Source organism: Bos grunniens, chromosome 11, assembly GCF_055505025.1.
Source record: "Bos grunniens cultivar Pamir isolate PY7600 chromosome 11, Bosgru_T2T1.0, whole genome shotgun sequence".
NCBI lineage: Eukaryota > Metazoa > Chordata > Mammalia > Artiodactyla > Bovidae > Bos > Bos grunniens.
The window spans coordinates 13728221-13755049 of record NC_141175.1 but is presented as its reverse complement, the minus strand read 5'-3'; the positions used below and the strand labels follow the sequence as shown (position 1 = coordinate 13755049).

Genomic DNA, 26829 nt, shown 5'->3' with positions numbered 1-26829 from the left:
TTTTTTTCCCCATCGATCTATCATGAAGTGATGTAGCTAGATGCCAAGATCTTAGTTTCGTGAATACTGAGTTTTAAGTTTTTATTACTTATAATTTATTTTTTAATCATTAGTATTTCTAACCTATTTAAAATTTATATAACTAAGGAATATAAGAAATACATTCATGCAAAAAAAAAAAAAAAAGAAATACATCCAATTTTATGTTTTTCCACATGTCTATCCAGTAGTCCCAATGCCATTTAAAAAGTTTCATCCACACAAATAAATTCTTCCTAGCCTATATAGTTCTAAATCAGAAAGGTAAAACAATACGATATCACAGAAAAGTACTTCATAACCTTGGTATAGGTAAAGATTTTTTAAAAAAAGAATGCAGTTGATGGTAACTACAAAAACTCTGGTGATTCTCATTTTTTCTAATCATTTTTCTGTTTCCCAATTTTACAGACAATCATGAACTTTTAATTTTCTTCATAAAAAGAAAGTTTATTTTTCCTTTACTTACTAGGTGTGCAATATTAGGCCTCTCTCTAATTCAGTTTTCTAATTTGTAAAGTTGGGTCTGTGTCACTTAAAGACTGTTGAGAATTAAATAAGAAATTTATTCAAAGATACTATAGCCCTGTTCATCATATAAGTTATGATTAATAAAAACTAGTTGGGACTTTCCTGGTAGTCCAGTGGTTAAGAATCCACTTTCCAGTGCAGGGGACATGGGTTCAATCCCTGACAAGGGACTAAGATCCCACATGCTGTGGGGCAACTTAAGCCCATGCTGCACAAGAAAAGCCCGTATGCTACAACTAGAGAAAGCCTATTTGCTGCAATGAAGAGCCAGTGCAGCGAAAACAAACATGTCAAGCACCCCAAGGTAGGGTGGTTATTATAAAAAAAAAAAAAAAAGTTTATCTTTCATTATGTTAAAATTTGTATCCATAAATCAGAGCATTCTCACCTATTCCTAGAAACTGGCACCCTCTAGCCCTGATAGCCAATAAGACAGTGATCTATCTTACCTGGCCCTAGAAACTGGCATCCTCGAGCCCTGACAGCAGCCCATAGGTTGGCAGACAACTGCTGAGGGTTCTGGTGCTGTAATATTAGCTCCGTTACAGTCCTTTCTCCAAGTGAACGGGCTGCGCGTATGGCTCTTACACGACCTTCTTCCTCCACCAGCTGACAGTTTACAAGTGTCACTAGTTTCCTTTGCATTGGACGGCTCAGTGCACTCTGGTTCAAACTAGCTACACCTTCAAGAAAAAGGAAACTACAGTTTTTTTCAATTAAAATAAAAAAGTCAATTTCATTATCTATTTAATAAAAATACCTAGTATTCAACTATTAAGCCACAATTCCTAATGAGTTCCTTATAAGGTACTTTCACTTTTTGACAATCAATGTTCTGTCCCTGTTTATTACTATTCTGTGGTAACTGGAGTCTAAATTTTAATTACCTCAAATTTTATTTGGGTATCCTGTTCTCTGGGTTATATGTGTCCCACAAAAGACAGCAATTTGGGTTTTTTTAAGTCTATTCTTCATCTTAACTAAAACCATTGAAGATAAATTTGGAGATAAGTAAATGAAAAGTTAAATCTAAAAGTAACAATTAACAACAGTTTTGTTTTACTGTACACAAGACATTTAGAACACAGCTCCAGGACAAGATCTTAAATCCAATTCCCTTTTCAACTAAAAGATACTGCTTCAGCAATTCTTCCCTCTCTCCTACATCAGTTGTTCCCTTTCTACTTGATCATTTGCATCAACATACAGTAAGAACAGCATGCTGTTATTTTATACATCTTAAAAACAAATCTTTGTATTCATCCCTTTACCACTACCCCTCTGCACCCTTTCCTCCGTTTTGTAGCAAATCCTCTAGTGTTGCCTATATTCACGATCTCCAAATCCTTGGTTTACAATCTTTAAAACCTACTCCAGTCATGTTTGTGCCACCATCACATGACTGAAACTGCTCCTCATGACAAGACTTACCTCCACCTTGCTACATCAGGGGTCAATTCTCAATCCTTACCTTATTTAACCTTTTAACAGGACTCAACACAGATCACTCCTAACTCCTTTAAAAACATTCTTTATTTGGCTTCCAGAACACCACTTTCTCTTATTTTTTCCCTCCTTCATCTTTTCCAGTCTTCTTTGCTGATCTCAACTTTTCTTCTTGACTTCTTAATGTTAAACGGCCTAGGACCCAGTTCTTGTTTTCTATACTCACTACTTATGTGATCTCATTCAGTCTTATTGGTTTAAATACTATTTATGCTAATGACTCCCCAAAATTACAGCTCCTATACCTAGTCCTTAACATACATTTACCGGTTACCCAATAGCATCCAAGTGAAGATTTGATATAACCAAATTCAACATAACTAAGACTGAACTCTTGATCTCCTTACCTAAACCTGACTGACCTGCATCCTTGTCTAAGTTGATGGTAACCTCTTTCCAGCTGCTCAGGCCCCAAAACTCAAGAATCACACTTGACTCAGATCTTTTTCTCATGCCCCTCATCCAATAATTTAGGAAATCCTTCTGACTCTACCTCAAAAATCATCCAGACTACCTACTTTCCACTACCTCCACTGCTACTAACCCTGTCCCATTAGCCTATTAACCAATACCCTGGTCCCAACCCTGCCCTTCTGCACTGAATTCTCAACAGAGCAGCTAGGGTGACCCTTTCACCATTAGTCAGATCATGTCACTTCTCTGCTCAAAACCCTAGAGTAATTCCCCAATTTCACTCAGAGTAAAAGCTCAAGTCTTTAAAAAGGGCTGCAAGTCTGTTCATCATCTGGTCTCACCATTTCTTTTCGTCTACCCCATACCTTCACACACTCTGCTCCAAGCACACTTTCCTATTGTTGTTCTTTGAAGACAATACGCATGTCTTGGGGACTTTGCTATTTTCTCTGCCTGGAACAGTCTTTTCCCAGGAACCGACATGGTTAACTGCTTCATCTCTTTCATCTCAAGTTCAGAAGCTACCATCTTAACAAGGTCCACACTAATTACCTTGTTTAAAATTGCAACCCACCCTTTTCCCCTCACTCTGACATTTCTGATCCACTTAACTGTACTGTTTTCTTTCAACAGCAAATATCATTTATAACATACTATTCAATGTTTTTATTATGCTTTTTGTTTATTATACTTTCTTTTTCCAAAACATAAGTGCTATAAGGGCAGACATTTTTACTAAATGTTTTTATAAGTGCCTGGTACTGAGTACATGCTCTTTAAGTATCTGCTCCATGAATGAATAAGGTAGACAGGATATACTTCTCAAGGAAGTCACTATGTCCAAAATATCCAACAGTGCAAAACATAGAGCACATGCAAAATAAATATTTCATTAATTCATTCACTCAACTTTGTATTACATTTATGACCTGCTAGTTACTGAAGATGCAGTGATAAAATAGAATTCCATTTCTGTCACAGCACTTACTGAACTTCTTTCCCCATCTAATCAATGGACTGTGGGGTCCAGGAAGACCCTAGCCACTGCAGGTGCTCCTAAAATTTAATAAATGACTGAATAAATACATGAAATTGTCTTAGTAGGATTCATTAAAGCTAATATTCTGCTATAGCAACATTAGTTTAACATAAACAATGTATAAATCTCAACATATCTGATGAATTCTTAAATTAATAGCAATATTATCTCCAAAAATATATATAATGTTCTCAATCAAAAAGACATCCATGATCTCTCCAAACAATCTCATTTTTCAAAACTAAAAATTATTTAGTAGAGTATCAACACCAAGTATTTCAAAGGTAATGTATTACCAAGGCCTACTCACCCACAAAAATACTTACCTTTACCTCCACTTAGTGGTTTTAAGTAGAGCGCCAAATCTTCAACACATTTCTTTGCAACCTCATAGTGTTTGTTCTCACCTAAATTACTTAACTTTACTGACTGATGATCTGGTACCTAAAAACAAAAAAGAATGAAGAAATACATTCATCTAATTCATGCAATTGTTAACTTTACATTTGATGATAATCTTAGTGAGTATAAACTTCTAATACAGACACAATATATCAAACAAGTTTAAGTAAAATTAAAGCCAAGTACCTAGCCAAACTGCTTTCTAAGAACCAAAGATATCACACTTAACAGTATGGATTGGGTGAATTACTAAGAGGGAAAAAAAGGTGGTAACTAATTGTACTGTATCCATGTTATTCCTTGGGGATAACAATGCTATAACTCAGAAAAGTGCTAACATTAGGAGAGGCTACAGAAAGTCATACAGGTTCTCTGTGTACTGCTTCTTGCAATTAAAAAAAAAAAAGCATTTCAAAATAAAAAGTAGGTAAAAAGGGAGAACATTTCCCCCTTAACACCTTCTTCCCATATAACTTACTTACTATAATTTTTATGATCTGCCCCACCTTGTTCTAAATGCAAGGTCAAAGTTTGGGTAAAATATTGGGCAGCTCTTCAATTTCTACAAGTAATCTTTAATAAATTATTTAACTGTTCCAAGTCATGGTTTCTCTACCTGCAATATGAAGATGAAAATCCCTATCTAATTGTGCCATCTCAAAACTCAGTTTAATCCAACAAGTATTGATATTCACGGAGTGCTTACCATGTGCCAAGCAGTTTTAGGCACTAGGCATCTATCAGTGAGCAAAACAGGCAAAACATTTCTTGCCATAGCTTACATTCTAGTAAAGAGAACACATGGCTGATAAATAAAAACAATTAAATAGCATGATAGAAGATGATCAGTAAAAATTATACAGCAAAGGTAAGGGGGATTTGAGAGTATTGGAGGGGGACTGCAATTTGAACAAGGGTGGTCAGGATAGGCTTCCTTGTGAATCTTGACATGTGAATAAAGAAATGAGTCTCTTAGTCAAAACAGCACTCAGTGCAAAAGCCCTCAGGTGGGAGTATGTTTGGTGTAGCTAACAATTGGTTAGCAGGCCAGAGCGGCTTAAGCAGAAAGACTGAGGATAGTACAGGAGCTGAGGCTGAAAAGGTAATGCAAGCTACGTAAAGACCTGCAAGATAATTTAAGGACCAACTGAGAGAACATTTTTAAGTAAAAGAAAAACACTATGTCTGACCTATGTGCTGTGTGCTTAGTCGCTCACTCATGTCCAACTCTTTGCAACCCCATGCACTGTAGCCCACCAGGCCCCTCTGTCCATGGGGATCCTTTAGGCAAGAATACTGGAGTGGGTTACCATGCCCTCCTCCAGGGGATCTTCACAACCTAGGGATCGAATCCAGGTCTCCCACACTGCAGGCGGGTACCATCTGAGCCAGCAAGGAAGCCCAAGAATACTGGAGTGGGTAGCCTATCCCTTCCCCAGGGGCACTTCCCAACCCAGGAATTGAATCGGGTCTCCTGAATTGCAGGTAGATTCTTTACCAGGGAAGCTCCACCTGATCTATAGCAGATGCTAAATAAATGATAGCTTAGTATTATTACAAATAATCTACAGTATTGTATTATTGGATCTAAGACGCCACTACCTGCAAGAGACACCATTATTTGACGCACCCTTAAGAAAAAAATTGCTAAATTATGACACATTGTTGAATATAGACTTGTCTTGATTTCACAGCCTAACTGGATTATAAACAGTGAAAAGAAATTGCTTTAAAAGAAAAACCTCAAGTATCAAGACACTAAAAGAATGGAATATTTTAATTCACTGAATTTTCTAAGAAGTGATTAATCAGAAAAATCCTTACTTTCTTGCTTTCATATGCAGTACTAAAATTGTAGTATTAAAATATGTAGTACATGATGTACAGAATTTCATTTTCCTCCTCACCTGTAAAATGGGGATAATAACTACCTGAAGAGCTATGACAAGATAATAATAGATGTGGACTGTTTACCAGCATACCTAAAACAAAGTAAGCCCTTATTCAATAGAAATTATTGTAAATCTAGGGTCTTGCTGATTCAATAAAATAATAAGAAATGTTATTTTTATAGCATATGCACATAACCAGAAACTGCAGAATTTGTTACTGACACTCTAAAAATTAGTTTTCTATATATCCATCTTATATATGTATATATATCTATATAGATCTATTTTCTTATTATAACATCATCCTAAAAGTCAAGTGAAGTTTTAAGGAAAATAAAAAAACCTCCACTTAAGGGTTCTATCTAGATGGTTGATCTCTGGCTAAAGCTTTGATTATATTCATTTTCATATCACCTAATGACTAAATATTTATACATGCTTATATAAAAATGTTTCTTACCCACCAAAATCACTTAAAAACATAAGTAGTGTTGACATAGTAGTGAATACAAAGACATATATAACTAAATGGAATTTCTAGTTTTGCATAAAGATTTATGACATTATCTAAAGAAAATCATTTATGGAATAATGCAAATCAGGTATGTGGAGTATGTTTTATGCCTTGAATATCCCTAAACATATTTTGTATCCCATAATGAACAAAGTTCTATAATTATTACTTATTTCAAATAAGTAAAATCCTGAAAGGTTACCTGGGCTCCAACTAACTGGAGAAGTGCGAAGTTGACAGGAAGCACATCAATGTCTGTGTTGATGGCAGTCTGGTCAAAAGGACAAGCTTTTCGGTGAAGTTTATTCAAGCAGGTCTTACAAACAGTGTGTGAACAACCTAAACTGATGGGTTTGTGCACGTTCTCATCAAATTCATTATAGCAGATTGGACAGGACAGAAATTCTGTCCATTGAGCTGCCTGCACAGGCATTGTGGAAGCTGGATGCTCGGGTTAGCAGTCTAGCAGATCATTATTTTGCTGTGTAGTGTTTTGTAAGCTGGAAATGGACAAAAGTAAGAATTAACCACATATTCATCATTCACCTTTCAAGGGTTAACTGCTTAAGTCAACCATCACAGCTTCAAAACGTAAAAAAACACTTCTGAACAATTCTATACACTTTTAACATCTTTTCTTTAAGTCTATTTGCTGGATTAATTAAATTTCTGAAAACTTTGTGGCTAGAAACAATATCCTAACAGTGTTCCTTTCAACTAAACGTATTTGTATCAGTTGCTCATCAAAGCTTCCATGTATTTTTCTTAAACACCACATCAAATAAGCAGATTAACTTTCTATTAATACAATTTCATTTTTAGAATTTCATTTTGTAAAAATGAAATTTTACAATTTTAGAATTTTTACAATTAACTTTTTTAAGTGTTTCCCTTGGATATCTACTACCACCAAATGTATTATGATCCAAGAGTTAGTGAACTCTGGAAGTACTGATCCAAACAAAATCACGATGAGTCAGGAGTGAAGGACAGCTGTGACACCTGAATGACCAAATCAGTGAGGATTCAAGTTGGCAGCGTCACAAAAGAGGAACTCTCTGGTAAGGACTTCACTATGAGGCTAAGGCACTAAAAAGTATGAAAGAAAACTGTAATGACAGTTATTTGTCCACAAATGAATAATGCCAACCTTAAAATAATAGTACCAAAGTTAAAAAAAAAAAGAAAGAAAAGAGGAAATGACAAATCTTGAATCGAATGTGAAGTGAAATGAAGTGGCTCAGTCATGTCCGACTCTTTGCGACCCCATGGACTGTAGCCTTCCAAGCTCTGTCATCCATAGAATTTTTCAGGCAAGAATACTGGAGTGGGTTGCCATTTCCTTCTCCAGGGAATCTTCCCAACCCAGGGATTGAACCCAGGTCTCCTGCATTGCAGGCAAATGCTTTACTGTCTGTGAGCCACCAGGGAAGTCTGGTGAATTGAATGTAGTTCCCTATAATATTTTTGACAAAACCTACCATTCAGTGATACACACACACACATACACACACATATAAAATCAAAAACCATCAGGTCCAGGGAGCAAGATGTAGAAGAATAAAATAATATTCTTATCTAATAATTCTAAGTAGAAAACCAGCAAAATACAGTTGACCCTTGAACAACACAGGCTTGAACTACCCAGGTCCACTTACACATAGGTATTTTTCAACGGTAAAACCTCAGTACTACATAGTACATCGTTGACTAAATCCACAGATGCAGAAGAACCAAGGATAGGATGGACAAATATAATTTATATGTGGATTAATCCCAACATGATTCAAGGGTCGACTGCAAAAATTTCTATCTTTATATATGCATATGATTAAAAGGTACATGGGGAAAAAAATGACAGTGATTCTTCTTTTCTTATTCCTAAGATTAAAATGCTCTATAATTTTTAATAAACTAAACTATTCAGTATCAAAACATCTAACTTAAAATCTTTAGATATTTAACTTGAACACTACATTCACAAATTTTCTGCATCTTCCAATTCAAAACTTACGTAAGTCTGACAGAGGCTCTCTGGTGAACAAGAAATCTAGGTATTTAGGGCAATTAAACAGCCAATACTTTCATTTCATAAGAATGTTTACCAACACAAATATATGAGTACCACAGAAATTGTATGTTTAAAAATGCAATAAGATTCAGGATAGAAAAGTATGTAACTGATTCTCAAATAACCTCACGCCCAAATGAAGTATTCTATTAATCTTTATTGTGCCTTTTATGTTCAAAAAAACTAAGGTTTTAAAATGTATCTTGGTAAAAATGTAAGACCGAAGTTGCTGAGTAAAAAGCCCCCTACACAAACTTTTCCTCAAATAGCTCCAATGTAAAGTATCTAATAACTTTATTTTCAAACTAGCCAAATCATGCAAGTTATATTTATTTTACACATTACACTCTCACATTTCCACATCTATCAATGTCATCAACCTGAAAAACAGTTTGCTTTCAACTTTAGAGATGAAGACTAAGCAGGTGAACACATCACACCTTGAAACTAGTCAACATTTTTAATGTTCAGTTCTGGACTGTGGAATTGTACATGGAAAAGGCCTGTAAGGGAGGATGAATTTTATGTTAAATCTAGTATTGAGAGTCCTAATCTAGCTAATAACTTGAACTGATAAAACGTTTACCAAAGCAAGACACCGCATCTATTTTTTTCATAATGGCCACCTGTTTGGAAATGCTAATTCTGTGGGTTAGGGTATCATGGGCCACTGGGTAATAGGAAACTAGCAGCAAATACTCTTTCCTTATTTAGTTTTCCAAGATTATCCTGAAATGCTTTACATTAAAGTTAATGGTGAGGAGGGGGTGAAAAGCCATTAAGTTTGAACTGAACATAACAATGCCATCTTGCATATTTTCACCTACTAATTTCACCTACTAGTTTCAAATTATTCCAGAATACACTTTATAGTTTTATAATATCCCATATGTGTTACTAGGTTTAAGAACACCAAATGTTTTCATATAATACTGAGAAATTTAATTTCTGGTAGAAATCAAATTAGTATCTTTGAAAGAAAAAGAAAAAAATATGCCAAATTCTCCTTCTGTTATGTGTCAGATTCTAACTTTCTGACAGAAAAATTAAAACTGAACTTTCCTTATAAGAAATGATTTGACCTTTTAAAATGTTTTTCCTCAGTACCACTGTAAATATATTCTAGATGTCTTGATTACAATAGACAAAATTTTGTCTAAAACACTAAAATGTTTAGTGATGACAAAATTGGCTTTTCATTCCTTTCAAAAGCACTTAGTAAATGTCTACCTAGAAAATATTTTTATAATTATCAAAAATGATAAAGAGCCTACTGTTTTTATAATTTATTTTTAAAAAGTATCTATATGAACCAATGCAAACTAAGATATACATAGCAATTTATTTGAATCTGTGGAAATTTAAATTGCTAATAACATTTATATTTAATAGTAAAGTAAGTATCCATCCTAAAGATACTCCCCAAACACCTCAAATTGAGATAAAATAGCTTTAAAAGCCCATACCTCTAGATATATAAAGGGACTACTTAAGAAAAACAAGTTAAATTCAAATTAAACTATTTGTATTAAGTAATTTCAGTTACTAAAACTGAAGAAGAATAACAAGATAAAGCCTAGGAGTGAGAAACACTCCTAGAGAGTGTTTAAAGAGAGACCTTAAACGGATTTTTACTCAAGTAAGTTTTCAGGCTATAAGTTCCTTGCTATGAATACAAACTTATAAAAAAGGAAGAATAATAGACATCTCTTATATGATGCAAATTAGAAACTGCTTTATTAAAAGCAAACTGCTTATCAGCTAAGTACTTTCATTTTCTGTTAACTAGTCTACCATGTTATTATGCAAGTAGTCCAGGACTACGAAACTTGATTTTAAAATACCAGGTTAAGGTTTATGCCTCATTCACTACTGTATAATAAAAAAATAAAGCATTTTACAATTCTCTTTATGAAGATGTAAACATTAGGGCTCAGATATGTTAATTAAAACATTCATTGTTTTCATTTTAGTTCACCCATGTGAGAAATTTAAGCTACTTTAATGGACTGTAATAGCACTTCTCAATTCAGAAACCTTAAAAACAGTAGTTCTGGACTTAAAAAATTATATTTAAAGCATCATAGGTACAATTTAGATCTTACTCTATAAAACTAACAAAACCAATGAAAATAATCTCTAAATTCTAAAACTCAGCATTCAAACATACGAAAAGGACTGGAAAAAAGGAACTGTATTACCATTTTAAAGACTGCTATTATATGTGCTTTAGTGTATGTTAGAAAAGACATGACCCAAGTTTTACTTCTAAAATCCATTGTTGTTGAACTCAGTTTTTTAATAAGTATGATATTTCACTTTCAATTCCTTCTATTAGAACAGTAAAGGCATAATTTTCCATTTTAATTAATATAACCAATAAAGTTTTACTACTTTAGTCATGACAACTTGAAAAATACTTTCTTGTGACAGAACTTACTCACTTATGCCTATTAAACAATGACCACTGGATAACTTTACTCGTCATATCATCAAAGTCTTTAGCCTTTTGGTTATTCTGATTCTAAGAAGATAATCTACCAGGAAATTTTTGGCTTTCATGTGTCTACTTCTATTCAGATGATTTATTTCTTGGAAGAGTAGGGATATTCTAGAACAGTGCTGTCCAGTAGAAATATAATGTGAGTCACAAGTAACTTAAAATATCTAGTAGTCACAATAAGGCAGGGAAAAACACGTGAAATTAATTTTAATGATAATTTGCTTAACCCAATTTATCCAAAATATCATTTCAACATGTAATCAATGTAAGAAATAATAAATTCTTTTTATTTTTTGGACTAAGTCTCAAAACATAATATGTATTTTACATTTATGGCACATCTCAATTCACACCAGCCACATTTCAGGTACTCAAGTGCCACATGTAGCTAGTATTGGACAGTGCAACTGTAGAGTATTTACAATTACAAAGTAATAATCAAAACTAACTTTTATCAAAAATGTGAGATTAAAGCAATATCTACACTTAGGAAGGTTTTCGTAAAACTAAAAAACTTGAGGATCATAAAGATGTTACTTAATATTTATGAAGCTAGGTTTACAACATTATTTTAAATTTTCAGCTAGCTTTATTTTACTACATGCTTCCATTTTCCCATCAACAGAAAATGAAACTTTAATCTATTTCAAACAAAACTATAAACAAGTACTTATTATAATGAGATCTGATTGTAAGTTTATTTAGCCTTCTTTGATATTGCATACAATGCAAGTTTTATTCCTGAATATAAAATTGCATGGAAACAAAAATGCTTTCCCTCCCAAAAGAATTTTTTTTTTAACTTTCTCAAACTGGAATACACAGCAAATTACAAAAGCACAAAGTGAAATAATCAAAACATATGAACAAAGGACATAAGTCTTACATGTCAGGTTAACCCAACAGTAATAACAGATCAAGAATAACTCAAAGAATCCACTAATGAATATGACTGCAATTAAGTTCTCAAATAGGTGCAAATTTGAATTATAACATCTGCTTTTTCTAAACATGTCTAAAATATATGTTTAATGTGTTATCCTTTCAGCTAGTTTCCAAACTCTAAAAATTTGGAAAAGGTCAATTTCCAAATCAACAAAAATGGCAATACTGAAAGATGGTCTTTGACAGGATGTAATGGCATCGACTTCTTCAAGAACTGAATGTGGAAGTAAACAACATAAGAAAAGGATGTTATGCTAAAACAGTGGTGTAGCTCTTTAAGCAGATTTTTAAAAATCCATGAACTTGTCTTACTGTTTCAAGAACCCACAACTAAATTTCTATGCTTAACTATAAACAGGCTGCACAAAAGCTACCTAAAATCTTTCTTTCTCTGCTTTTGAGTGTTATCAATTTAGTGTAGCAACATTAACTTTCTCAGGTTAATCAAAAGTTCCTACCGGAACTTAAAGTTTGACAAATACAAAAATGGAAAAAAGATTACTTAAACACTTTATTTGGGATACAAAGTCATTCTAATCACAGCTAGTGGGAGGAGAATAGGAATTAAAAAGAAGGGGCCTAGCTAAGGGGAGAGTAGGAATTAAAAGGGAACCTAGGTGGTTATTTAAAAAAAAAAAAAAGGAGGGTAGGGATCATGAAATGAGATCTACTTTATGTCAGTGATTACTTGAGACTATTTTGATGTCAAGGTTCTGTCTGCCGGTATCTTAAACTGTTCTGTGATTCCAAGGATGGAAATGACAGCTACCTACCCCCATCTTCTCCCTTCCTGAAAGCTAAGAACAGAGAAAAGTAGAGCTGCTTCTGAGAAACAAAGATGCTTTCTACCATTCTTCTAAGATGGTGGAAGAGTCTCCTTAACAGGCTTCCCCAAGAAGGAAAAATGAAACAGGGCAAGAAGAAAACCATAGCAGAATTCCCTGGCTGTTTCATTCCATTGCTCCGTCACCACCACTCTGCAACCACTTAGGTCCGGCCCTCTCCCTCCCAGGAGGTTAAGCCCTCCCAGGGCATTGTTTGGCCGAGGTCCCTATTTAACACTCAGTCGCTTCCACCATCCCTGCATCTCGGGAAGCCCCAGGGCAGAGAGCCGAAAAGATAGGAGAGGACTTGGTTTCGAGGACCACCTCCAACCCCACTCTTACTAACTGGTGTAGAAAAGGGAGAGGGAAGCCTGCCCTTTGCTTGGATGGGTTCCTTAGGGGCTGAAGCGTCCTCCCGGCCGGTGTCGACGGGAGGTGGCCATTTGCGCCAGGCGCTCGGTACTAAAAAGCCCTACCGGGGCGAGGGGCCTCCTCCTGCCCAAGACTCCGGGCCCCGTTCGGGTGTCAGGTGCGGCCCTCAGTTACCAACCCTCGGAGCACCGGAGACAACAACACAGAGGCCACGGGTTGAGACCAGTCTCCCGCCCGACCGCCGGGGACCGAAGACCCGGGCTGGGGCCCGAGCCGCATCGTGCCCGCCCCCGCCCTACCTGAGGGGGCCCGGGTGGGGTCGCTAAGGGCCGCTCCCGGGGGCCCCGCGACCGCGCGGCTCGGCGACGGAGGCGCCTCGTCTCGCCGGGGCAGAGCTCGGCGGCGGCTTCACGGCCTCAAACTCCATCGGGAGCTACAGGGACAGCCCCGTTGGCGGCGGCGGAGGCCGCGACGGGGCCTCCTCCTCCTCCCTCCGCCTCCGCCTCCTTCTCCTCCTCCCCCTCCTCACCACGGAGGCGGACCTGGAGGGATCCCGACCTAGCTCTCGCGAGAAGATACTCCCCACCTCACGCGAGATCACACATGACCGGGAGTTGGGGAGGTGGAAGAGAAGTGTAGCAACCCCCGCCACCTGGACTGCGCATCCGCTTTCCTCTTGTCGACTGAACCACCCCTATCACGTGACCAGGGAACCCTGGAGGACTGTGGGAGGTGTTGTTAGCAGACCTGGCAAGCCAAAGGGGTTGATGGGAAACTCCCTGCACATTACTATGCACCTCGAGCCAGCCTCGAGACTCTGGTTTGAGCCAGAGTCTGACTCACCTTGTGGAAGGTGTAGTATATGGATTGAGCATAATCTGATGCATCTATATTATATTGTACTGACTCTCCCATAATAAAATGCTGACCGAATCCCCCAGGCGCTGCACCGAAGTGTCAAGCAAGCTCCCTATTTAAAAAATAAAAACAAGCATTCGTTTGCCTGGCATAACACTTATTTCTTTTTTTAAACAGAAAATTCTGAATCCTTCGGAGAAGGCAATGAGACCCCACTCCAGTACTCTTGCCTAGAAAATCCCATGGACTGAGGAGCCTGGTGGGCTGCAGTCCATGGGGTCGCTAAGAGTCGGACATGACTGAACGACTTCACTTTCACTTTTCACTTTCATGTATTGGAGAAGGAAATGGCAACCCACTCCAGTGTTCTTGCTTGGAGAATCCCAGGGACAGGGGAGCCTGGTGGGCTGCCATCTATGGGGTCGCACAGAGTCGGACATGACTGAAGCGACTTAGCAGCAGTAGCAGTTAGAAGCTGGCAGAAGTCAAAATTCAATCAGATTCTGGCATTACTATCTCAAATATTTGTTGAAGGATTTGTTCATGGTAAACTGTAAGGGAGAATTTATTGTTTTTATAGATGAAGAACCAGTCTAGGAATAGAGATCAGGGAAATAACATTAACAGACCTGTGGCTTTAGTACCATGTGGCAGGTCCTGAGTTAGGTAATAAATATTTTAATCTTACTATTATGTTTCATGTGCTCATCAAAATATTCCTAAAAGATACAATGTACTCTTACTGTTGAGAAACTGAAAAACAGATTAAGAAAATGGCTGTGAATTTTAATTAAACTCAAGTCACTTTACAATGTGAAACCAGACATCCAACAAAAATGTTTATGGAAGTAAATCCCCACAAATTAGAAGACATATGGAAAAGAAGTTTATAAACTATAATGAGTTTAAATATATATGCTTATTATTGCCCAGATGACCAAAAAAATCAGATCATATCAGATCAGTCGCTCAGTCGTGTCCGACTCTTTGCGACCCCATGAATCCCAGCACGCCAGGCCTCCCTGTCCATCACCAACTCCCAAAGTTCACTCAGACTCACGTCCATCGAGTCAGTGATACCATCCAGCCATCTCATTCTCTGTCGTCCCCTTCTCCTCCTGCCCCCAATGCCTCCCAGCATCAGACTCTTTTCCAATGAGTCAACGCTTCCCATGAGGTGGCCAAAGTACTGGAGTTTCAGCTTTAGCATCATTCCTTCCAAAGAAATCCCGGGGCTGATTTCCTTCAGAATGGACTGGTTGGATCTCCTTGCAGTCCAAGGGACTCTCAAGACTCTTCTCCAACACAACAGTTCAAAAGCATTAATTCTTCGGCGCTCAGCCCTCTTCACAGTCCAACTCTCACATCCATACATGACCACTGGAAAAACCATAGCCTTGACTAGACGAACCTTTGTTGGCAAAGTAATGTCTCTGCTTTTGAACATGCTATCTAGGTTGGTCATAACTTTCCTTCCAAGGAGTAAGCGTCTTTTAATTTCATGGCTGCAATCACCATCTGCAGTGATTTTGGAGCCCCCAAAAATAAAGTCTGACACTGTTTCCACTGTTTCCCCATATATTTCCTATGAAGTGATGGGACCGGATGCCATGATCTTCATTTTCTGAATGTTGAGCTTTAAGCCAACTTTTTAACTCTCCACTTTCACTTTCATCAAGAGGCTTTTGAGTTCTTCTTCACTTTCTGCCATAAGGGTGGTGTCATCTGCATATCTGAGGTTATTGATATTTCTCCCGGCAATCTTGATTCCAGCTTGTGTTTCTTCCAGTCCAGCGTTACTCATGATGTACTCTGCATAGAAGTTAAATAAACAGGGTGACAATATACAGCCTTGATGTACTCCTTTTCCTATTTGGAACCAGTCTGTTGTTCCATGTCCAGTTCTAACTGTTGCTTCCTGACCTGCATACAAATTTCTCAAGAGGCAGATCAGGTGGTCTGGTATTCCCATCTCTTTCAGAATTTTCCACAGTTTATTGTGATCCACACAAAGGCTTTGGCATAGTCAATAAAGCAGAAATAGATGTTTTTCTGGGACTCTCTTGCTTTTTCCATGATCCAGCAGATGTTGGCAATTTGATCTCTGGTTCTTCTGCCTTTTCTAAAACCAGCTTGAACATCAGGAAGTTCACGGTTCACTTACTGCTGAAGCCTGGCTTGGAGAATTTTGAGCATTACTTTACTAGCGTGCGAGATGAGTGCAATTGTGCGGCAGTTTGAGCATTCTTTGGCATTGCCCTTCTTTGGGATTGGAATGAAAACTGACCTTTCCAGTCCTGTGGCCACTGCTGAGTTTTCCAAATTTGCTGGCATATTGAGTGCAGCACTTTCACAGCATCATCTTTCAGGATTTGGAATAGCTCAACTGGAATTCCATCACCTCCACTAGCTTTGTTCGTAGTGATGCTTTCCAAGGCCCACTTGACTTCACATTCCAGGATGTCTGGCTCTAGGTCAATGATCACACCATCATGATTATCTGGGTCGTGAAGATCTTTTTTATACAGTTCTTCTGTGTATTCTTGCCATCTCTTCTTAATATCTTCTGCTTCTATTAGGTCCATACCATTTCTGTCCTTTATCGAGCCCATCTTTGCATGAAATGTTCCTTTGGTATCTCTGATTTTCTTGAAGAGATCTCTAGTCTTTCCCATTCTGTTGTTTTCCTCTATTTCTTTGCATTGATCACTGAAGAAGGCTTTCTTATCTCTTCTTGCTATTCTTTGTAACTCTGCATTCAGATGTTTATATCTTTCCTTTTCTTTTTTTGGCCACAACAAAGATTTTCTTACATGCATTTTTATCCCTTTCATTCTCTTCTCTTTATGAAATATATGCCAAACCAAGAGAAAGGTTCCCAACGATGATTCATTTGGCTCACTGTTTTCCATTCAACCAGATATATATGTATATATATATATTTTTTTTTTTTAATGCCACTGGTCAGTGGTATGTGATAATGTGGTGAGATTTTTCACAGGTGACCTGATCACAATCAAAATTTCAATTTCAATTCTCCTTCCCTAGCACCACCTACACCTGCTCTATTTTCTCCATTTTTAAACTCTGACATACTATATTGGTTTTAATTATTTGTTTAGTGTCTGTCTACCTCTGAAACTCCAATACTTTGGCCACCTGATGCAAAGAGCTGACTCATTGCAAAAGACCCTGATGCTGGGAACGATGGAGGGCAGGAGGAGAAGGGGACGATAGAGGATGAGATGGTTGGATGGCATCACCGAATCAATGGACATGGGTTTGGGTAGACTCCGGGAGTTGGTGATGGACAGGGAGACCTGGCATGCTATGGTTCATGGGGTCGCAAAGAGGTGGACACGACTGAGCGTCTAAACTGAACCTCCAGTACAATATAAGTTTCATGACAGTAGGGATTTTGTCTGTATACCTAACTTCTAATACAGGTATACGTTGTAAAGACTAAGTATTTGTTGAATGACTAAATGAATACCCATGAAAAACAGTTTCCTTCTTTAAAATTCACAGATTAGACAAAAGACAAAGCTCCCCATTCCCATTTCCAGTTTATTATTTCTTCTGTAAACATATAGAATAGTTACATCCAGGGGAAAAGGGCACGGATTTTCTTTTACACCAAACTAACAATTGTCTCTCCAAGATCTTTTATACATAAATCCAGTAAATGAAGAAGCGGAACCAAAACATACTGCATACTTTTCCCATCATACCAGAAACCACAAAGAACTAAAAGTGAATGTTTTCAATGAATAAATTCAACATTTTACTTTGCCATACATTACTTTGCATTTTAAAAAACGATTTCATTTTCCTGAAATTGTTTAGATACATCATGCAAACATATACTCCCCCAGGAATGACCTGAGATCACTCTGTGCTAGTGAACAGGAATAAATAATAATAAATAACAACCATCACTTTCACAAAACAGCCCTGCCCCACAAGCAAGTCTCAAAGAGCTTACAAAAAATTTCACAAGAATTTTACAAGGCACACATAAAGCAAAAACATAGTACAACCATAATGTTTTCAATCATCAAAGATAGATACCAATTCCCAAAAAAGAAAAAGTTTATTTCTATTCTTTTATTCTCCCTCCCATCTCCATCCCTCCCCCACAAAACTTCATTCTAGGAAGCAAAAATAAGAGTACTTTAATCATAAAGTATTTCTGAAAGGAAAATGTCCTTATGCCTAAAAATGTCCAATCATAGGTCAAATGGGAAAGAAAACTGAACGTTGTGCTATCAAATTCTCAAGTGGAAGAAAAAGTTTAATTCAGAAAAATTCTGCCTCCAATGGAGTACTCAAGGAGCAACATTCATAAAGACACAAAACTATCCTCCCTGGCTTTTCCCTCTTCTCTGTCCTTAGAAATTCAGGAAGATTTACATATAAAATCAAAGAATTATAGACCTTGAAATGATCTTACTTTGTCAAAATTGAAGTTGTCATTTTACATATAAACTTATGAAAAGCTCAAGGAGAGGGACCTACCCAATGTCACTAACTAGTGACCTGGGTGTTATGAAGTTGTTTTTCTTACCCAGTATGAGAGCTGGATTATTTAAAATCTCTCCCAGAGTTAAAAATCTATAAAGAATTTATTTTTCACAAAGCATCACAAAAAGGGTATTTAACACTTATACAATCAACATGTGATTCATCACAAAATACATTAAATGGTACAAAGTATCTTACATTTTAAAATGTGAAAAGGCTTCCACAGAAACTAAAGTGAGTGAAGTCGCTCAGTCGTGTCCGACTCTTTGCGACCCCATAGACTATAGCCTAGCAGGCTCCTCCGTCCATGGGGTTTTCCAGGCAAGAGTACTGGAGTGGGGTGCCATTGCCTTCTCCAGAGGATCTTCCCGACCCAGGGATCGAACCCGGGTCTCCCGCGTTGTAGGCAGATGCTTTACCATCTGAGCCACCAGGGAAGCCCTACAGAAACTAAACGTAACAGAAATTCTAAATAAAGCTGAGGTGAGTGGAGGAGGAACAGAACATCTTGAAATAAGATATATCCAGTCAGGCTTCTTTACTAAAAGTAGTTCCTGTGTTTTAGAAGATATGATTTGCCCTGCAGTATGTTTAAATCTTGTTATAACAACAAAACATTTTGCATTACATGCAGACAGGGATATTAGAAAGCCATGGCTCGTTAACACCACCTTAATATTACTCTCGGTAAAATAACCACACATCCTGGTTTTGCTTTTGGTACATTTCTGAAAATATGAAATGAAACTCTTAAGCAGGGCTTCTAATGTAAATTTGTGCTGCATGGTACCCTGCTATACTTCAGGCTGATGTGGAACCCTCCAGGGACCTCAAATCCCAGCACCTGGTCCTCCGCCTCAAGTAAATCAGATGTTGCCATTACTGCTATGATTTATTCCAGGCCTGAGTGCCTTATTCTCCTCTTCTTATATAGTGGAAAGTTTCTTGGCTGGTGGGACCTGTTTCCTCACCAGGAATTGAACCTAGGCCATGACAGTGAGAGCCCAGAATCCTAACCATTCACTAGGCCACCAGAGAACTCCTGGGCGAGCCTGATCTGAAGGGAAGTGTCGGAAACCTCACTTGTTGGTCTCTGTGAGGGAGTTTGCTGTGCTGAATCCCTCTTGTGACTGTGGGCAGCAGAGGACTGTCTATTCCACATGGTGAGGTCATCCATGTATGTGTGGTTATGGCACAGGAAGGGGTATGCTGATTCTAAGCAATAAACAACATCTTTCAAACTTTCAAGATAAATTTCCAAAGACTCACGTGGCCTACAGAAAAGGAAAGAACTGGAGTCTGGAATGGCTTTTTCTCAGGAACAGTTGACCTTTGAGGACATGGCCATTGAATTCCCTCAAGAGTGGGAATGCCTGGACTCTGCTTACAGGGCCTTGTACAGGGGTGTGATGGCAGAGACCTGCAGGAACCTGATCTCTGTGGAGATCTATTGATGGTTCTCCTGAGGACGACCCCGCTATATTCACGGAGCTCTAGGAAATGACAGACAAGTAGTCAAAAGGGAAGAGCCAGATGAGGGAGCGCCTGGCAATCCTCTCAACTCACGTGACAGAGCTGGAAGATCTGTACACAGCCAGAGAAGACCTCATCAAATCTAAGGAAGTGAGCACAAAACTGCAACGAGGTGTTTGTGAAATTGAGGCTGAAAACCACCAGTTGCAGGAACTCCTGGAAGTGGCAGAGCAGAAGCTGCAGCAGACCCTGCAGATAGCAGAGATGCTCCCCAAGGGGGAGGCAGAGTTGGTCAGAGGGTGACCGTGCTCTCCAAGGCAAGGCAGAGAGAAAAAATGAATGAGGAACATAATAAATGTTTGTCAGAACTGTTGACAAGCTTTTTTCAGAATCTAAAAAAAGGCTTCAGCTTTATCTCAAAGAGAGAATGGCGGCTCTGGCAGAGAAGTCTCCTAGGAGAAGTGGAAAAAAGCAGTTAGAAGAAAGGCAGCATGATAGGGATCAGCTAAGACTAAACCTGGAAACCTTGAGAGCTGAACAGGACCAGACGAGGCTGAGGGCTTTCCCTTCATGACCTGACTTGTGCAGGGTCCTAGATGCCAGGTTCCTCATGGCAGACAGGCCTGCAGTGTGGAGATGCCCCCAGAAAAGCCGGCTGCCAGGGCTACACGAAGAGCCTTCCATGAGCCTTCCTCATGAAGCTTACAGTTTCATGAGGTACAGGATGACAGGAAGGCCATAAAGTGTGGAATCTTGGCTCCCTCCTCCCCATGGTCTCTTTAGCTGAACCAGCTGCACAAAGGGGCTCTGCTGGCCACAAGGACATCAAGGACATGTGTAACTCAAAAGGCTTGCAGGATGGCCCTGAGCAACCCCAGCAATAGTTAACAGCAGCCACGACTTGCTGCCCAAAGCCCCCAAGAAGAAGGCGTCAAGTCCTACTATCGGCCTCTAGTCCGGCAAGGAAGAAAAAGGCTAACCTGGACATCATGGCAAGAAAGTCTATAAATATACATAACTGAGGATTCTGCATGCCACAACCAACACTCCACATGCCACAACTAGAAGGTCCCATGTGCCTCAAATAAGACCAGGTGCAGCCTAAATAAATTAAGAAGAAAAAAAAGAACACTAATAGCTTCAGTTCAGTTCAGTTGCTCAGTCATGTCCGACTCTTTGCGACCCCATGAACCGCAGCACACCAGGCCTCCCTGTCCATCACCAACTCCTGGAGTTTGCCCAAACTCATGTCCATTGAGTCGGTAATGGCAGCCAACCATCTCATCTCTGTTGTCCCCTTCTCCTCCTGCCCTCAATCTTTCCCAGCAACAGGGTCTTTTCCAATGAGTCAGCTCTTCGCATCAGGTGGCCAAAGTATTGGAGTTACCCACATTTAAACCGTTCATCTAGTGATACTAAGAAAACTAATATATACTGCCAATTCAAGATAAAAAAATATGGAATGAACTACTGACCCAGCAACATGGATGAATATCAAAGGCATTAAAGTGAGTGAAAACAGCATCTCAAAAGGGAACTATAAGATTCCATTCATGGTATTTCAGAAAAGGCAAAATTATAAAAATGAAGAACTGGCACTCGGGTTTAGTGCTAGGAGGAGAAGTGACTACAAAGGTGAAGCATACACAAGTGTTGGAGGGTGATGGAATGTTCTGCGTCCTGAGTGCAGTGGTGGCTGCATAACTCTGTACATATAGAAACATTCATAGAACTGTATACCCAAAACAAGTCAATTTTACTGTATGTTAACTAACAAAATAAATTTCAAAAAGAAAACATAACAAATACCTTAGAGCTTCATGCCATTGATATAATTTTACTGGCCACTAAATTATTAAATGTCACCATATTAAATAAAATCAAGAAACCTGGGCCTAATTAATCATTCTAAAATATATATACTAACAACTCATAGATACACTATTGTAAGGAATATTACCTTTATGTATAAGGAAATTCTGCTACTTCCAAGTGAATTTGAATGGTGTTCCTTTACAGTTTAAAACAACAGGTATCATGGTGTTTAGAATTTCCAATACAGTTCATTATAAAAAATTAACTAGTCCTACCTGTTGTTAAAATGACTAATGAATAATAGTATGCTTTAAATTTTTTTTCCTCTTCTCAGTATCCTAATTTATTAAAATTATGGTATGGTTGGATTGTACACCTATATCCATCACCTAGGGATCTGAAATCAGAATCTGGAAATACTGCTGGATACTCTGTCAATAGAATCAAGAATATTTAAGAGGAACACTATTTCTTGAGATAAACCACTGAGACTCATATATAATGCATGAGACAAGATGGCATCCTATCAGCTTTATCATGTCTCCCACACTTTGGAACTGGTAGTACAAGTTCAGAAAGAATAACATGTGTAGGTAGACCAAAAATAAGATCTAAAGATGGGGGTGGAAATGCAATATTACAAATGCTGCATTTCTATAGAAAGACTTGCCCAACAGAATGATATACAGCTTACATAACAAGGTGTGATTCTAGTTACAGCAGGTTTTGCCTTTCCAGATCATGCCTGGGTAGTTTTTCACCACTGCTTCTGCCATGGAGAGAGGTTAAATGCTTTTTGAGGGCAGATTTGTGCTTGAAATCCATGTCACAACAGTGGCATTTGTATGGCCGATCCCCACTGTGTATATTCAAGTGGTCCTGAAGTGTGCTTTTTGCAGTAAATGTCTTCAAGCACACAGTGCACTGAAAGGGCCGTATGCCCATGTGCCCTCGAATGTGCCTGTTCAGATTTTTCTTTTGTGTAAATGTTTTCCCACACTGTAAGCACAAGAACAGTTTATGCATCTTAAGGTGGCGCAGATAGTTCTCAACATGAAGAAACCCTCGAGGGCACCGGGGGCACTGGTGTCTCAGGGAAAAAGCATCCTCTAGATTCTGAATCTCATTCACTGGACCATGACTTCCTTCAGTGTTCTCACAAAATAAGCCTTGATCTTGATTCCCAGGAACTTCTGCCACTCTGCTCTCAACTGTAGAATTGATCAGTGAATGCTGTGTTTCTGAGAAATACATGCTTGCTTTTGAAGAGGTACAAGGCTGTGAAAACTTTCCATTTTCTACACCCCCAGTACTGATAGATTCCACATGGAGGATACGAATTTCATTGTCTTTAAAACTCATGTCTACTGAAGACAGCTCTGGCGATCTCATTTCCTCTCTCTCTGTGGTCAAGCTCTCTACTGTAGACTGTAAAACGTTGCTTTCCTCTTCTTTAACATGGAAATCTATGTTTACAGGACTATCTTCTGAAATTTCAATGATCTCACAGTCTTTATCTGAATTTTCATCTTCATTCTTAACATCTGGATCAGAGGATTGACAGAGGTCAACATGCTGATTGTTATTTTTCATAGAAAGATCAATTTCCAAATACTTTGACAAAGCTTCTGTGCACTTTTCCACAATGTGAACCATCTGAAGGTAACTGGCAGCAGTCAAATATTTCAAAAGCTCTTTCCTTTTAACTTCAAGTGCTCCAGTGTAGCAAGAGAGCAACAATTTTCTGCCAACTTCTGCACTCTGCAAGATGGTGATTCTGACATGTTTTGACTGAGTGAGTAAAAACTGATCTCTCATAAAGGTGGAGCAAGCAGCTAAAATCACCTTGTGCCCCTGGAACTCAGTGTCATTAATATAAATTGACACATCACAAAATAAATTCTGCTGCCTCAAGAGATTCATTTTCTGCAAGACTACATCTCCTTGTTGTTCAAACTGGAAGTGCAGAACATCAGACTCAGCAGCCATGGTCACAATCTAAGCAAAATAAAACATAAACACGGATGTAAGGATCGGAATTGTTTTACTACATTGTAATAGCAAAAATAAATCATCCCCAAATCCTAAACCTAAATTAGGTAGAAGATAACTCAAATTCTAATCTGTGTGCTAAGACTGAACCCCTAGGGTAACCACCTCAAAATCCAAAAAAAATAAAATGCATTTCTCTATGATCTTGTGGCAGGTAACCACCTCAAAATCCAAAAAAAAAAAAAAAGCATTTCTCTATGATCTTGTGGCACATTTAAAAAAATTTTTTTGTTACAGCATTTTTTTTGTTCATTGTTCTACTTTTATTTGTACATTAAACATTTTTCATGGCAGACTAGTTATGTTACATACAGCATTTATTACATTGAATTGTCCTCAACAGTTTTTATGTTTTTCTCTTTGACTAAACTCTATGTGCCTTGTGGACAAGGACATTGTTAGGGGCCACTACTAAGTGGACTTAACAGTTTCCCAAATTAGAATCCTTAATATAATCACCAAACTTCCTAACTCCTCATCACCTGGACCTCCAGGTAAGCAGGTCCTTCCTTCTGCATACCTGGACCACTGCAGCCTCCTTGATGCCAGTCTCCTACATTACAAACTACCCTCCTAAAACCCATCAGAATAACATCTTTTAGAACTTTTAAAAATTTTCTATTTTTCTTTTCTGCTTTAAATCTTCCATGATTCTCCTCCATCTCCAGGACAGTCTAACCTTCTTAGCGAATACAAGATCCTTCATTATTTGGCCTTCACCAACGTTATGGTTGTACCTTTCCTCAATCTCTTACATTGAAGCTGCTTTGATATTTAGATTTTCACCACTGCTCAGACAAGAAGACCCAATTACATCTTTGTACTAAAGTTATATTCGCGCTTCCAGCTAGTGATCTGGCATAAGGCTCAAATCAAATAAGATTTCTCCTCCAGTCTCCCGACAGAGTCAGTACTTTCTAGAACATCATGAAAAGGAGCCTAGTTCATTTGAGGTCCTTCAGCGAGCATGGTGGCCGGAACAGAGCAGGGGCAGCTGCGGAAGTATCTGTTGAACTGAATTCGGATCACACCGGCCTGGATGATCCTCTAGTTCGTGACATAGGTCTTCCCGAGCCAAGCCCGCCAGGGCCAAGGTCCTGACGGCCAAGTGCCTGCAGCAACATTTCAGCCACTCCCCGGCCGCGCCTCACTGCTGCCCTCCTGCTCCCCTGCTTCCGCCTCAGGCTTCCCCACCCGCGAGACTCCAGGGCACTCACTCACCGACTCAGAAACCAGAGTCAAGCTTTCCGCGGTAGCGGCGGCTCCGGCCGGAAGGTGGGTGGGGGTGGGGTCAGCCTGGGGAGGAAACACATCCGGGGTCAACCAGCTTCGTTCCTCACTGGGGCCCTCTGGGCGTCCCGGAAGGACATTCTGAGACAGTCTTCCTTCCTCACTGCCCCCGCGACTGGGATGACAGACCCTGGAATTCCCTCGAATCCCATCTCTCCTGTCCCACTTTCGGCACTCGATCCGGTTTGCTCCGTGAGTTCTCAACATCCGAATGGCAAACGGGTTGTGAAATTGTAGTATAGCGCATCTGTCGGAGTACCCGGCGCAGGGATCCCGGGAGACCCTCCTGGATTATTAGGGACCGGATCCTATGCTTACCCGCCATATAAAAGGTGGCGGAGAGGGGGGTTGGGAAAAGAGGAGGGTGCTATTGGAATCAGTATTGGAGATTACTTAATTAATGCCCCGTCAGGATATGGATCCCACCTCACCTGTCAACCTATGGCTTCCTCCCTACAGCCCTACCCTTCTCAGTTCCTTGGGAAACGCAGGCATCTATCTAAACCTTTAACCTGGCTCTTTCCTCCAACATAGGCTATTTCCTTCTACTGTAATAGAACGTGGTTCAGCAGAGGTTGCTGCGGGCCATTACCCGCCCCCCTGCCTCCCCGTTACCAGGGAACGGTTACCAGACCACTAATGGTTGTTCAGCTATTAGTCTGTGCACGGCAATCCTACCCCCTAGAACCCCCAACCTGGGGGTGGGGTGGGAACCCTGAGGGGCATTTGGGTTGGGTGCCTGGCTGCCTTAGGGATGAGAACTGGACAGGGTCTAGGGACCTGGCCCTAAGGGAGCAGACAACTGAAATCTGCCTCTCTAGCCAGGACTTGGTCCTCAGATTGTGAAAGCTGTGCCTTGGGACCTTGCCCTTTCTTGTCAGAACAGAGAATATTTACCTGGTGGAGATTTACAGAAACATCGATACCTGACCATGACCGGACCTCCAGAACAAATACACCAGGAAGTTTGCAACAACTAACGTTGTGCCTCTCTCACCTTTCCTACCAAATGGCTTTGCTGAAAGCTTTTGGGGAGTTTCTCTGATGGGTCAGCTGGTAAAGAATCCGCCTGTAATATGGGAGACCTGAATTCAATCCCTGGGTTGGAAAGATCCCCTGGAGAACAGAATGGCAACCCACCCCAGTATTCTGGTGTGGAGAATTCCATGGACAGAGGAGCCTGGTGGGCTACAGCCCATGGGGTCACAAAAAGTTGGGACACGACTGAGCGACTTTTACTTTGGGGGAGTTGGGGGTTTTAAGGCAAGAGTCACCCACCTCCTTGCATGGCCCTGCAATAAACTTTTCTCTGTTCCAAACTCCCAACATTTTGGTATTGTTTGGCTTTTCTGTGCATCTGGTGCATGGAGTAACACTACCACTCATCCTTCAAAATCCCATTCATCGTTCATAAATCACATCATCCCTAAAGCCATCTTGAATTGCCATGAATTACTTTGCTCCCACTTGGGGAACCATTAAACCCTTTGGCTGCCTTAATGACTGTAATTATCATACCTGAATTGAAATCTATGTCCCACCTAGGCAGCGGTATTTAGGACAGTGACTTACTGATCTTTGCATTCCCGGAAGTCTAGCGCTTAGTAGGAATCAAGTATTTGCTAAATGAAGGAAACGTCACAACCGATTCTTAAAAGCAGTTGCTCCATCCCCTCAATCAACGGTAGAGGAAGAAGTAACTGACCCTGATAACAATTTTTTGTTAGCCCAGATTTGCTTCTGAAGCCAAGCTCAGCATGTTTGA

At 39.3% G+C, this 26829-nt stretch overlaps 2 protein-coding genes and 1 long non-coding RNA gene across 15 annotated transcripts in view; 1 reads left to right on the top strand and 2 right to left on the bottom strand.

Moving 5' to 3' along the window:
- RC3H2 (ring finger and CCCH-type domains 2) overlaps nucleotides 1-13768 on the bottom strand; it is a 59849-nt gene extending 46081 nt beyond the window's left edge. For 8 of the 10 annotated variants that reach the window (XR_015136369.1, XR_015136371.1, XR_015136370.1 and 5 more), the window contains exons 1-4: nucleotides 13352-13768; nucleotides 6540-6837; nucleotides 3856-3973; nucleotides 1020-1253 (exon numbers count right to left, since the gene is read on the bottom strand). Coding sequence is in view for 7 of the 10 variants with exons in the window: in XM_086325358.1 (XP_086181484.1) it covers nucleotides 1020-1253; nucleotides 3856-3973; nucleotides 6540-6770 (583 nt within the window). In the remaining 3 variants the exon portion in view is untranslated. The remainder of the gene's footprint in view (nucleotides 1-1019; nucleotides 1254-3855; nucleotides 3974-6539; nucleotides 6838-13351) is intronic. The other 2 variants (XM_086325361.1, XM_086325363.1) reach the window with 1 other exon arrangement.
- A 3691-nt stretch (nucleotides 13769-17459) lies between these two features.
- Nucleotides 17460-25947, bottom strand: ZBTB6 (zinc finger and BTB domain containing 6). 4 transcript variants are annotated; one of them, XM_086325351.1, is made up of 2 exons: nucleotides 24996-25947; nucleotides 17460-23720 (listed from the first exon to the last, which is right to left on the bottom strand). In XM_086325351.1, the coding sequence occupies exons 1-2, from the start codon at nucleotides 25269-25271 to the stop codon at nucleotides 22437-22439; spliced, it is 1560 nt and encodes a 519-aa protein (XP_086181477.1). In that variant the 5' UTR covers nucleotides 25272-25947; the 3' UTR covers nucleotides 17460-22436. The 4 variants fall into 4 exon arrangements, with proteins under 4 accessions (XP_086181477.1, XP_086181479.1, XP_086181480.1 ...); XM_086325353.1 differs by having other exon boundaries at nucleotides 24295-25014; XM_086325354.1 differs by lacking the exon at nucleotides 24996-25947 and adding an exon at nucleotides 24512-24989.
- On the top strand, nucleotides 25110-26390 carry LOC147362573 (uncharacterized). The gene is made up of 2 exons (XR_015136368.1): nucleotides 25110-25256; nucleotides 25946-26390. It is a non-coding gene; the product is annotated as an uncharacterized LOC147362573 (long non-coding RNA).
- Nucleotides 26391-26829: the final 439 nt, after the last annotated feature.

What these genes read in the sequence shown, in the direction of transcription:
- ZBTB6 (XM_086325351.1), bottom strand. Translation starts at nt 25,271, where the DNA reads ATGTTGAGAACTCACGGAGCAAACCGGATCGAGTGCCGAAAGTGGGAC. An exon ending in TGACTCTGGTTTCTGAGTCG is followed by an intron (nt 23,721 to 24,995) that starts GTGAGTGAGTGC and finishes TATTTTGCTTAG; the next exon opens with ATTGTGACCATGGCTGCTGA.